Here is a 14,836-nt window from a genome sequence, read left to right as displayed (position 1 = left end):
TGTGGAAATGATCTGGATATTCAATGGATATAACTTGACTCATCACTTAACATAACCTAGCAAAACTTTAAGGCTTTAGTTTACCAAAAAGATTTGGGGAAACTAAAAAGTTTACCTAAAACTTCATGAACTACTTATATTTATTTATTGTTGTTAACAATTATATTTGGATTACTTATGAAAATTTCAAAATCACAAGTTATTTTTATTGCTGACAAATTTTATAACAGGGATAATATAAACTTTATTTGATTAATAAATCCAGGTTAAATAAAAATTGTATGACTACATTATATTCAATGCTGAAAACTCTAAGGACATGTATATTTTAATTAGGACAAAAAAGTTGAATTAGCTTTAATATTGAATATTTTCCCAGATTACATGAACCCAAAAAGCATTTGGGTTAGTTTGCATTATATTTTTGAGAATTTTTATGAATATTAAATTTATATAAGTTCATATTTGTTTAAGCCAATTAAATATTGCTCTTCCACAAATTAATTTTAGTAATACCATCTGGAGGTAAAGGTGGTAGAAATTTCTACGGCCAGATGGTATTATTAAAATTAATTTTAATATATATTATTAAATATAATATATACTATATACAATATATTTTATATATAACATACATTGTATATATAAAATATATTGTACATAACATATATAATATATAAACATATATAACATATATAACACATAAATATATACACATATATAAATACACTTACATAAATATGTGTATATATGTATATATACATACACACAGACACAGACATACACACACACACACACACACACACTCATACACGCTTACATAAATATTTAGAAAGAGAGACATTGAGACACCTGGGTGGCTCAGTTGGTTTAGAAACCGACTCTTGGTTTCAGTTCAGGTCATGATTTCAGGGTTGTAAGATTGAGCCCTGTTTCAGGCCTCATGTTCCATGTAAAGTCTGCTTGAGATTCTTTCCCTCTTACTCTCCCTGACTTTCTCCTCTGCCTCTCTCTCTAAAAGAAAGGAAGAAATCTTAAATAGAAGAGAGACATTATCTTAAATAGAAGAGAGACATTGTACCTTCTGTATACTCAAGATTTCCCATTAATGCAAATTCTAAATGACCTTCTTCCCCTCTTTTTTTTTTTTCTAATAAGGATTACCTTCCCAAAGTTCGTACATTAACATTTATATCTCAAAGGCACAGTGAAGAATACAAGTTATAAGCTTTTAAGATAAATAGGAGATGTTTTGGGATTGGTAAAAAAGAGTAAATGAACTTTCAACTGCTCTAGAGCTGGAGTTTTAGTTTGGCAAAGATTTGTAAGATAAAGACAGTTGCTCTCAATTCCTCAAAGAACTGGGTTGCAACTTAAATGACATCATAGGTTGATTCACCCATAAATCCTTTTACAAGGGCTTTAGAAGGTTTTTCTTTCCTTCTGGAGTCATAGTTTTATTTTAGCTTAGGGGAGACAGCTTTAAAAAAACAAAACAAAACAAAACAAAAAACTTTTAGGCTCTGCAATTTAGCCAATTTCTGACCACAGAGCTACTTTGTAGTTTTAGCTGGGACAAATAGTATATATTTCTGGCAGTATTGAATAACCCCTTGGACTGAAGAGGTGTCCCCAAAGAGGATGCATAAGATATTTTGTTTACCTCCTTCTACTGGCACTACAGGCAGAGATCTAGAAGAGCTGACTCTGGCAAGAATTCTCACTCTTAGTTGGCTTCCACCAGTTTTTTCAGGATCCCATCTGTACCTCTGGTATTTACCAGAATTTGGCTAGGTTTTTCATTATTTTTAACTTTAGTTTTCCCTTGGTTGTTTAAGAGAATATCAGCAGTTTACCAGAGAATCCCTTAAGAGTCCCATCAACTTTGGGAGATCCCCAACAGCAACAAGCCCTTCTTCAAGAGTTGATGTGTAGTGTCTGTAAGGCCATTAACTTGGCAGACTTTTTGCTTACAGTCATATAAAGGGAATTCAGACAGAGGATTACTAGAATGAGTACTCAAATAGAGGATAGAAGGAAGCAGTAAGACTTACATCAGCCTTATGTTTTTGTTTGCTTGTTAGTTTTTAAGTGCCTTTTAAACTTGAATTTTTCATTAGCTTTTTGAACACATCTTTTATTGAAGGTATTTTGGAATTTTGAAGACTTCAGAGGTTTTTGTATGCCAGTTAAAATAGGTATTCCATTCTGTTTCTTTGATTTGAGAGTCCTTGCTTTTAAATGCACTTCTTACATGATCTTACTTTACTGGAACGTTCCTCATAATGGCCACTGTAATTCTAGGTTATAATTACTTTGAAGGCTAGCAGCAGTTTGGGAGAACCCTAGCCACAAATGAGGTTTAACCCACTTTTCTGTCCAGCCATATCTAGCTGCTAATTGAATGTGACTCACTTATGCTTAGCCATATTTTGGGGCCCCCAAGCTGACAGTTACCAAACCAAGTTCTCAGAACACAAAACAAGCTTAGGAAGATTTTCTATTTTTGTAAATATTTATTTCTTCCAGGACTATAATTCTTAGAAATATAAAAACCAGGTATGTAGGAAGGTAGCAGAAATTCTCTAGATTTTAAGCAACTCATTTTTATTAAAATTACTTTTTTCAGCTAAGGCTTTGGGTCTTTTAGAACCAAACTAATACCTAGAAGGGATATGCATCTGGGTTGGTGTTTGGACAGTGTATCACAGGCTACTTCACTGCATGGAAATTTGCTCGAGATTGGCAGGTGACCTACTGTTAGTTTCACTCATACCATGACCAATTTATTCTATTACAAGAGTCTTTGATTTAGGTGGTAAGCATCACAACAGCTTTTAAGTGTTTGACGGATGCCCACCAATTTGTACAGCTTTTTGGCCCCTGAGATTTCTGTTAGCAATAGTCTTTATCTACATAAAACAAGACAAACATGTGCCTCTTAACATGCCAGCAGCAACCAGAAGATCTTATTGCAGACTGGCCAAGAGAAGGCTGTGTGCACCACCATAACTCCAGTAAACGGGCACTGCAGATTGTAAGTGGGGTAAGGGATTCTAGTCTACTGGGGGATTGAAGACTAAACCAAGAGCTAGGGACAGAGGTTCTGGATGGAAGCCTCTGCCTAGCTCAAGCTGACTCCGTAAGTCTTACAGTGAAAAAGCAATTAGGTTGGCAGCTCAACACAAAGAGAGCCGTGCTCAAAACCCAGAGTAACTTACCCACCATCCTCAGAAATAGCTAGAAAGACTGGACTCAGAGGAGTTCCTAGGGTCCTGCACTAGAGTTTCTTGTCCCTGAAGCTATTAGAAGTCTTTTTTTCAGTCTTGCCACAGCCACCAAGTCTGTTATACAACACAAATTCAACTGAGTAAATTAACAAATTGGCTTTATTCAACAATTCATGAATCAGGTAGCGTCCCATCTAGCAACAGAAAGGAGCTCTGCCAGTCTGTAGAAAAGAAAGGTTTTTAAAGTTAAAAGTGGGTAGAAAAGTGAAATTATTAGCAAAATGTATTTTTTAGGTAAGGTCACATTCCTAAGGGGAAAAGAAAGGGTCTATTGAGTAGATTATCTCACTAATATTGACCAAGTAATTCTATGTTGACTGGTTAAAAGTTACATTCCTCAGAGTTCAAGCTGTAATTAAATTAGATTTTAAATCTTGTTTTATTGACATGGGGCTTAGCACAAGGGACTCCATTTTGGGCCAATCTCCTTTTTAACAATTGAGAATGCTCCACTAGATATTTACCAAAAGAATACAAAAATACTATTCTGAAGGGACACATGCATCCCACTGTTTATAGCAACATTATCAACAATAGCCAAACTACGGAAAGAGCTCAAATATCCGTTGACTGATGAATATCCATTGACGGGTGAAAAAAAATATATATATATATTCATATATATATGATGCATGAATATATGAAATTGTATATATGTATATATATAGAATATATTATATTTATATTACATACTATATTTATATATAATATAATATATTATATACAATATTATAAATCTATTATATTTATATTATGTATTATACCTATATACATATATATGAAATATATATATATTTCATATATATCCATGCATCATATATATATATATGATGAGTGCATAAAACAGTTGTGGCATATTCTATATAACTATATATATATATATATGTGTGTGTGTGTATATATATGGATATATATGGATATATATATTTGTGTACATACGTATAATAGAATATTACTATATTATGTCGTATAATAGATACTATGTGTATAATAGAATATTATTACTCTATTTTATATATACACATATATATAAAATAGAATATTACTCAGCCATAAAAAATAAAGTCTTCCCATTTGTAATGACATGAATAGAGCTAGAGAATATTATGCTAAGCAAAATAAGTCATTCAGAGAAAGACAAATACTTTGATTTCACTCATATGTGGAATGGAAGAAACAAAACAAATGGTCATAAACGAAAGAGAGAAAGGAAAACCAAAAAACAACCCTTATCTTTAGAGAACAAACTGAGGGTTACCAGAGAGGAGGGAGTAAGTGGGATGTTAAATAAATAAAATAAGTATTTATTTTATGTTATGTTAATAAGTATGTTATGTTATGTTAAGTATGTATAATAATAAGGTATAATAAAATAAGTATGTATGCTATGTTAGTAAGTATGTTAAATAAGTAAAATAGGGTGATGGGGATTAAGGAGCACACTTGTGATGAGCACTGGGCATTGTATAGAAGTGCTGAATCACTAAATTTTACACCTGAAACTAATATTACACTGTATGTTAACTAACTGGAATTTAAATAAAAACCAAAAAGAAAAAAACAAAACAAAACAAAATGAAACAAAAAGTGAAAAGAGAAAAAAAATTAAAAAAGGAAAAACAGTAAAAAAAAAGAAAGAAAGGGGAAAAAAGCACCTATTCAATTGATAAAAGACAATTCACATTAAAGAATTTTAACTGTAGTGACTCATTGGTTATACTTGCCTTAGGAATAGGACAAATAAACCTCCTTTTTAAGTGGTTTATTCAGAGTGAAGCAATAATCATGTTAATTATACTAAATATATATTCTGATGGGATATACTCTTCTTTTAAGAACTGATTATTTGAAAGAGATGCCAATTTTTCTCAAGTTTCTCTATCTACTTTTTTGTGTGTGTTAGTATGTGTGCACATAATTGCATTGCCTTCAAGTTTATCTTGTGAGATATATTTATCTTTACAATGAGATCTGAGGAAGGCTGGAAAGATCCTTATGTGTCTAAGTATTTATATCAACATTGTTTTAGTGCACTTTGTTTTATTTTTATTGAGCTTTATTTTATAAGTTTTAAAGTAAGTCTAAGTAACCATACAGGTGTTATCACTTAGACTTCCTAATATAAAAAACTACTGAAATGTTAGATGGTGATATCTAGGATATGCAAGAAGTGCATTTGGCATGAGACAAGGTGTGGAGTTAAAGGGGAAGGAAAGTGTAAGGTTGTGCAGAAGAAATAGACCAGGGAAATGGAGGAAGGGTTGTCTGAAATTCAGGTGGAGGTAGGGATGGTGACAATTTGTACAAAGTGTGACTGCCTGAAGGCATAAAAATCACTGAAAGGAGGACATTTTTGTAAAACTGCTTTTGAATTATTTTTTTAAATTAAGTTCATGAGGTTGCTGTCCTTCTTGAATACACTTTCTCTTAAAAATTTTAGTAGCTTTTAAATGATCATTATTTCAACTCATGATGTGAGGAATCAACATTTCTTTGGCCCTATGCCCAATGGAATGGATACCTCAGCTTTCTATGGCATTCAGAATCATTAGCTGTTTCCTTTTTTGAGTAGCTTACGATGAATTAGCATTAATGCTTTTAGATAAACCTTCATCTTATTTTCAACTCTGTCTTCAGCTTTTTACCTTTTAGTTGATTTATTGTTTTTTTTTTTTTTTAAGAAAGAGAAATGGGGAAGGGGAAGAAGAAGAAGGAGAGAATCTCAAGCCAGCTGCATACCCAGGCCAGAGCCAATGTGGGGCTTGATCTCACGACCCCGAGATCATTACCTGAACTGAAGTCAAGAGGCAGATGCTTAATGGACTGAGCCATCCAAGTGCCCCTCTTATTTGAATTTAGAAAAACAACAAATATATATATATTTTTTGTACATATGTGTATGTATGTATATGTGTGTGTGTCTATACATAGACACACACACATATATATTTGTACATACATATATGTATGAATTTGAAATGTTTTCTCTTTAGTAAGTCATGGCTGTTTTCTTTCTTCATCTAATTTGAATAAGACTCAAAATTGAATGCAAATGTTTTCTTTTACTTTGCAGTCAGCATTAAATTTTTCCACGACTATCCAGTGGACTGGTTTTAAAAAATTAATAGAATTATTTAAAACACTAATAAATTGTGGTTATTAGTAAATTATGCATCAATACATTCTTTATTATTTATACTCTTTTTCTCAATTACTAAATCAAACATAAAAATATTAGTATGTTAGAGAAATTCTAGTTAAGGCACTGGAGAATAATGCCTTGGTAAAGGAATCACTTTTAGGAAGCAATATGTACATGTTGAACTTAAATATCATTTGAAACATATGCTGGATCAAGGGACACATCTTTCAGAAGCACATGACTTTGTCAGTCTGTTGTTTCCTTTTATAAACAGAATTATTATGCTTGTAATGGGCCAGGATACTCAAGCTTTGTTTCATGATACCATACTTGTTTTTGAAAATACTACTTAAGGTTATAAAATGCATTTGCAATTTATAGCTATTTACTTTTAGAATTCCTTCCACGTGCTTTTGTCTCTGTGGTTCCTCAGGAGAGTAGAATATTTTTAACCAGCATTATTTCCACCACACTGCAGCTGAAATACGATATTTGTTTCTTGTGGTATTGCTGACACTGCATATTTTGGATATTAAATAAATAGACTTTTCAAAAGACCTAATTAAATCATTACTCTTGGCCAGACATTTTCAGACATTCACTAAAACTATTAATTCACTGCATCAGCTGATTTTGAATATAAAAAGATTGTTTTATCAACATAATTTGATGCCTTTGCTTCTGTTCAGAAGAATTATCATAACTTTAGGAGCATTAATTATGACAGTTATTTTGTAGACAGGACATCTCTAAATCTCTAAATTTCAAACTATTTGTATAATAGTTTTAAATTTGTTTTTGTTTCTTTGCCTTCCCCTAATTTCCAAATACTTCCCATTTTAATAGGTCAAAATTGAATGTAGCTGTTTTCATACCTGAACTGCTTTACTAGAATAATGGAACGCTTAGTGAAACAGAATAAATAGTACAGAATGTGGTCAGATTAGGAGTCTAAAATTCTTATTGAATGTTTTTGTTAAACCATACCATTACAATAAATATGTTAGCTACTCCATGTGCACCTGAATATACAAGGTACATGTGGTATTGTGTTAAACTCAGCTATTCCCTTACTAAATTAAAAGGTGCTTTGAGGCATTCACTTTACTAAATTGTAAGATTGGCTCAGAGAATGCAGTACAAAAAAATAGCAAATGCCACTAAACATACATTTTGAAAGAGTGCTTTTGTCTTTGTCTGTTAGCAATCATACACTTATGTATTTGACCATGAAGGATAAAACATGCCTAATCTATGAAGGAAAAGTATGGAAACCGTGGATGCCATAATCTCCTGGCATGCTAGTCTTATGGTCCTACACATCCTAAATTTATGTTCTTCCCCAATATCTTTCTTGAGAGATCTTAACCTGGATATTTTGATAAATTTCTAGTCATAAAAGGCATACTTACTTTATGTAAGTATAATTAAATCAAAAAATAATTTTTGGAAGTCAACAATTCCAACACTAACACTATTATTCCAACACTATTATACCCCAGTGCCAAAATGCAACAATTACATACAATAGGAAATCAGAAAACGTGCTTTTCCTGGGATATCTACCAACTCAGTTGTATTCTGTTTTAAAGTATTCATTTACAGGCATCTATCATCAAATGCACTTAACCCATTACACAAAAACAAGAATAAAAATAGCAGCTAACATTGTCATATGCTTTCTGAAGGATCATTCTAGGTTTTTTATGTGTATGAACTCATTTAATCTTCACAACAGCTCTATGTGGCAGATAATGTTATTGTCCGGATTGCCCCAATAAAGAAACATCAGCTCATAGAGGTTAAGTATAAGGCCCAAGGACACACAATTAACAAGTGGTAGAGCAGAGATTCAACCCCAAAAGTATCAGATTTCAACCAGTGCAGTGTATAATATTTAACTCAGTATTTTAATTATAATATACATAATTAAAAAATATATAAATCAAACTGCTTGTAATTTCAACACTGGACTGTCAAGTTTAAATATATTTAATATATAATATAATTTAAAATACCACATTAGCAAATGTATTTTAAAATAAAAAATATATAAAACGTATTTTAAAATGCTTTGAGGTTAGAATTCTCGATCATCAAATCCAGATGGGTTCTTTACTTTTAATTCTTCTAAATTTATTTTTCTTTCTTTCTTTTTTTTTTTTTTTTTGACTTTGCTAAGATCTACTCTTTCTTGAAACCTTCCCTTTAACCTCAATTAATGCCCATGAAGTGATGTGCTTAGACAGTGTTGGGCACTTAGTAAAAACTTAAAGAATGTTCTGTTTTTCTCAAACTTTCTGTGTCCTCTGCTAACTTTCTAGTTTAGATTTCAAAGTTTTGAGGACCACAGCTCAAAGAGCTAAAAGAGCACAAGAAATCACTCCTGCTTCCATTTTACAGAACATGGACTTGGAACCTGCAAATAATATAGATTGTAGAAAGTTTGACCTTGAGGAACTAAGCCCCAGCCTCTTAGGGCCAAACTCTGCTCACTCTCTCTCTCTGGCCTATCCCCACTCTAGTTCTTCCTACGTTATCAAGAGCCTTAAGAAATTACTTCCAATTAAGAAATGATTGGTATTTTCTTGGCCATAAAATTCAAGAGAGTTTGTGTTGCAGTCGAGATTCTCAAAAATATACCTGTAACCTAACATATTAGTTTGACCTTCTTCTATTCTTCATTTAAACTCCCCACTCTGTTTAACAGTGAGTAAGCCAGACATTCTCCTTCCCTCGGCATTTTTGCTTAAACTGAAATGTTTCCTTAGTCTTCCCTTAAAAAAAAAAAAAAATCTACAAACCCCAATTCAGCTCCATATATACTCTCCTGTATTACCTTTCCTAAAGAAATCAACTCAAAACAACGCAAGCTTCTCCATTTAGCACAGGCCTCATTTAATTACCTTCTCATGCTGAATCAGAAGGACCACGAGCTGAGTCAGGCAGACTTGGGTTTGCAATCCACTCTAACACTTGCTGTGTGACCGTGTGTAAGTTAACTAGCATCTCGGAACCCAGTGTCTTCGTTTGTGAAATGGCACCTCATGAAGTTGTGAATTAAAGTGAGAGGATGCATACATAGTGCTGTCACAGTGCCTGGCACAGAGCCACCCCTTCAGCAAATCTGGTACGCGGTTAATAGTAGTAGTGTCATTTGTATTTTCTTTAGTGACAACTTGACTCCTTTAACTACATGTACATTTTATGAGTTAAAAATAGATATAGCTAATACTGACAGCTGAGATTTTTCTGTCTTATTTAATGGATGAGTGGTGAAAGATTATGTGATAAACTACTTTGGTCTGCTATCTTTTGAAATCTTTTAATATCTTATAAAGTAAAGCCAAAAGGCTCACTTTGTCAAATACATACTCAGCATAAGGAATGGTGCCCTTAAGTGTTCTACTTCTAACAATTCAATGTGGGTCTTTTTCTCAGGGTGCAAATGCTCTGGTCACCTACACTATCATTAGTGGAGCTGATGACAGTTTCCGCATTGACCCTGAATCTGGAGATCTGATAGCGACCAAGCGGTTGGACAGGGAACGCCGTTCCAAATATTCTTTGCTGGTTCGGGCAGATGATGGTCTTCAGTCCTCTGATATGAGAATTAATATCACCATCAGTGATGTGAATGACCACACACCCAAGTTCTCCAGACCTGTGTACTCTTTTGACATCCCTGAAGACACAACCCCAGGTAAGTGGGCACACCCTTAGATATATTTCACAAAGATCACTTTTGACTACAATTACGGACTATGTTTTGGCTGCTCTTAATTAACGACTAGTTTTACTTAGAACATATGCTACTAGGTATAAAAATATATGTGCTAGGTATTTTAGTCTACTAATTAACCTTCTTAGATACAGTTCCCAAATGAATTGCTAGACTTCTGATAGCAAATGAAGTTAGCAATTCATCTGATTACCAATTACAAATATTTCTGTTTCTGAAAGTATTTGGGATGAATTGTTAATTTTTCTGGCAACAAGAGTTTTGATACTGTTTTCCACTTTATACTCTGTGATATTTTACAGCCCAGTTAAACATTTTATGTATTAATATCATTTCTAAATGCTGACTTCTGAAAAACTGGTCATATAAAATGTTGTACTTTGCTACCTCTGCATCCATTCTTAATCAATGTACTTCAGAAATGCATTTGCAAGACATGACTCCATCTCTATTTTTAACATATTTTAATTGGTTACAAAAGTTAAAAGTAAATGGATATTATAAAAATATCTAATATGATTATAGTGCTATGTAGACAAAGCAGAAAGAAAAGCACATGAAAATCTGTGAATACTAGCTCTAACACTTAGAACCTGTGTGGCCTGCAGAAAATAATGCATTACTCTTAGTTTCAATTTTACCTTCTGTGAAGTGGAAACAAATACTTCCTGTTAGAATTAACGTGAAGGTTAATTTATCATATATACTGTAGCTAACATGGGGCTTAGGAATTAGCATGAACTCAGTAAGTGTTAGTAGAATCTCAATCCTGAATTGTCAGCTTGCCTCTTTGAACATACTATGTTGTGATTGTTGAGTTTGAGTACCGAATACCATATTTCTGGTGTGTGTATGCTTCATTTCCATTATTGGAAATTCTTATCTAAAATTGAAATTTTATTCCGAATTACATTTGGAATGATTCTGTGTAATAAGACATATGTTACGGAAACTCATTTGACAAAGAAATTAAATATTTATAAACTACTTCTCACTGCAGTTTTCCCTTCACTCCTTAACATGAGTTATACCGGTCGTTCATGAAATTATCACCATATTTATTTCTGCCTTAATTATAACAATGACCATGTGAGCTAATATTCCCTGAGCATAAGTCTGCATTATTGCTGGGGACCCCTAGTTCCTGATGCTAGCAATGGACCCCAATATATGTTCACTACAATCACCAATATGTTCAAGAATTGGCAGTGCCAGGCAGAAAAATAGTGTCAGAAGTATTATTTCTCCAGAACATTTCCACTGCAACATAAAACTTACTGAGTATTTAATATGCTGTATGTTCTGTTAATATTTGGGAAGGTTGGTATCAGTGTTAATATAGAAATCTGTAGAATATTGTGTTCACTATATTTTCATAGTGATTATCTAGTTAAAACATTTTACTGTACAAATAAAATTTGTTGGTGTCTGTATGTATTCTCTTAGTGATACCTTTATCCCATTAATTTTAGACTATTAATTTATCTTTTGATAGGTTCTTTGGTAGCAGCTATTTTAGCCACAGATGACGACTCTGGTGTGAATGGAGAAATTACATATATTGTGAATGAGGATGATGAAGATGGCATATTTTTCCTGAATCCAGTTACTGGAGTCTTTAATTTGACTCGAGTATTAGATTATGAAGCACAGCAATATTATATCCTCACTATTCGAGCTGAAGATGGTGGGGGACAATTTACTACCATTAGGGTTTATTTTAATGTACTAGATGTAAATGACAACCCACCTATTTTCAGCTTAAACTCATATAGCACATCTTTAATGGAGAATCTACCTCTAGGATCTACTGTTCTTATGTTTAATGTTACTGATGCAGATGATGGTACGTACTTTATTTTATGCACTTACAAATTTATTTAAAATGTCTTCATGTTTATGTTGTATTCATTTACTGTGTTCAGTTGTTGCAAAGAAGGACAGATTAATGATTTAACTATAGAGGATTAAAATTAAGTGCTTTATCAGTTAAATTCATGTTTGTAATAGTTATACAGCATTCACTGTTATCATTCTATAAACTTCATCTTCCTTTTTTATAGTATCACAAATTAATAATGTAGAATCATAAAACAGCTTTTTACTAATTGTTGTCACATTAATAAAAATATTTGTTTACATATATTATTTTAACATAAAAAGGATAAAATTTGGAAGCAAAAGGAAAAACATCTTAAAATACGTAAGAATGCATTATTAATTTTATATTTCTGACTGAAAAGTTCTAATAATATTCTAGCAAGCTTTCATACTTTGATTCAAAGACAGTCTCAGATCTCTTTAATTTATGCTATATAATCAAGTTGAGATTTTTACTTAAATCTAGACTTCATATGTGTTTGATTTTATTTATTGCAAAAGCATTTGACAAACTTTCTTTTAAAATATAACTCTCAAAAAATAGAATAAAATAAAATACAATATAACTCTCCTGGCCTTTCTTCTGAGATGTATTTGTAAATACACTTATCAGATAATACAGCACTAGAGATAACATTGTGCAGATTATCAGTCTTTAACTGAACTGTTTGGAAAGTTAATACCTTGTTTCCCCTTGTATTGGATGAGTTAAATGTCTATAGCTTGAGAAAACAGGGGACAGAACTTTTAAGAGGAAATAGGTTTCTAGCCCGAGGATATGCCTAGTGACATAGGCTATCAACCTTAATTTAGAATTTCCTGATTCTTACTGACTCGGGTGAATGATTAAAGTAATTTTGGAATACCATCCTATCTCAACATTCTCCTCTATACTTAGTTTCCTTTCAGGATTGTCTACAAGTGTCCCTGAGAAAGATATGAGAGGCAAAAAGCACAGTATTTTACACATGTTTCAATTCACAGTATTGGAAATACTTTCTTCAGAATTCATTAAGTGCATGTTGAAGTTTTCCTTTTTTACATTTACGTAGTTAATGCTGGTCACAGGAATATATCAAAAATAGAAGTATTTGTAATACTAAGACAACTACTGTTGCTTCATTTGTGGCACATTTAGTGTGTAACCAGTCTTGGCCCAAGATCATTGCTCTCCCTCTTTCACATACATCAGCCCAGCCCAGCTCAATTAGACTTTGTATACAATTGAGCTTAATCTCTATTTTGGGAGTTGGATTCTCTATTACAACCTTAATTAGTTTATCTGCTCCCTGGATATGAATATCTTATTTGTCCTTGTGACTCATCCTGAGTTTTCTGTAGTGAAGAATTTCTGCCATGTTTCTTTGTAATTTGTTTATTCCGCATTAGAGAGACAATTGTTTTGCAGGATCGTGTGCTCCTCTGGACCAAACTTCATTTATCCTCATACCTTCAATTATAGGGAACCGAAAAATAGCAAATAAGAAACTCTTTATGAAAATCTGCTGGAATATTCCACACACACCTACACACAGACATGCGTTAACCATTGACTTCTACTTACTTTTCATGCTTTTTTTTTCCCTTTAATTGTGTTTGCCTTGGGTAAAAAGTGTCGAGCTACATTTTTCCATTGTTTTAGTTTTGAATACTTTTATCAGTGTAATTTCCTGTACCTTGACCTAAATTATAGGACATGGTTCCTATTCATTTTGAATTTCAAGGATAATGATAAGAATGTACAGGGGTAACCTTGTTTGCTTAAAGTTGCCAAGTTTGTCACACTGAATAGTTCTCAAAGTATTTCACAAACAGTAATATTTAGACAATTTTTTAAAATAGCAAATTCATCTTAATCTCTGATCAGAAGGTTCCTGCTGAGGGAATATTATCATCTGAAGAAATTTTATATAAAAATAAAGTTATTACTTTCTGTTTCCTATATTTAGATTCTTTCAGAGTTCAACATCAAACCTGAGCTTACAGAATCTTTTAATAAGAATAGGTCAAATATCTTAACTATTTTCACAAGATAAATAGTGTATGTATTAATCTCAAGGCTTTCCTGTACAAAGTATAAAAAGTATTATAGTGAGGCAAACTACTATAAACTGAACTTCATGGAAATATTCTGGTTTTATAATTATTACATTATACTAGAAATAAATTCGTACGCTCTTCAAATACGGGGAGTCATAGATGTTCTGAGAATAATGCAATGGTAATGATGCTGAATAAGTTCACCTGTCCATGCTTGGTAAAATTGCAGGTCATTCAAATGAAAGGAGTTTCATATCCCAATGACTTGATGACCTTGGTGGAACTGCTTCATAAAGATGAATGCTGTCTGAAGCTATTCCCTGGGTTACAGCTGTGTGATAAGTTGACAAATGCTAGCTCATAGTAGCATAATTAGACAATGTTTACAGACTGTGAATAAATACACACATATCATAACAAAACTATATACCTATAGTTATGTGCTATATTTCCTGGAACTAAATTATTCCTGAGACTGAAATTTAAAAAAAAACAAAAACCCAGCACAACCACACACACACAATAAAACTGCCAGAGGGAATCATGTGACTAAACCACTTTCAGAACATTGAACACAAATGGTTAGAAGTATGAAATGTTTTAAGTTTAAAGACATGGTGGGCTACAAAACACCACTAAACTCAAATCCCAATGCTTATGGGTAGATTACAGAATTTTAAAATACTGTTGGTACTGTTTCATGATTTGAATATTTGATGCAAAGAGCAGAGAAAGACAAAA

At 32.5% G+C, this 14,836-nt stretch overlaps 1 protein-coding gene across 1 annotated transcript in view; it reads left to right on the top strand.

Moving 5' to 3' along the window:
* FAT4 (FAT atypical cadherin 4) overlaps window positions 1-14,836 on the top strand; it is a 180,314-nt gene that overhangs the window by 84,071 nt on the left and 81,407 nt on the right. The window contains exons 3-4 of the mRNA XM_032858045.1: window positions 9,874-10,135; window positions 11,670-12,020. Of these exons, the coding sequence (XP_032713936.1) occupies window positions 9,874-10,135; window positions 11,670-12,020 (613 nt within the window). The remainder of the gene's footprint in view (window positions 1-9,873; window positions 10,136-11,669; window positions 12,021-14,836) is intronic.

The sequence above is a fragment of the Lontra canadensis genome, unplaced genomic scaffold (assembly GCF_010015895.1).
Source record: "Lontra canadensis isolate GAN:19392208 unplaced genomic scaffold, GSC_riverotter_1.0 scaffold1, whole genome shotgun sequence".
Lineage (NCBI taxonomy): Eukaryota > Metazoa > Chordata > Mammalia > Carnivora > Mustelidae > Lontra > Lontra canadensis.
The sequence above is the reverse complement of the archived record's forward strand: the minus strand, read 5'-3'. Positions and strand labels throughout refer to the sequence as shown.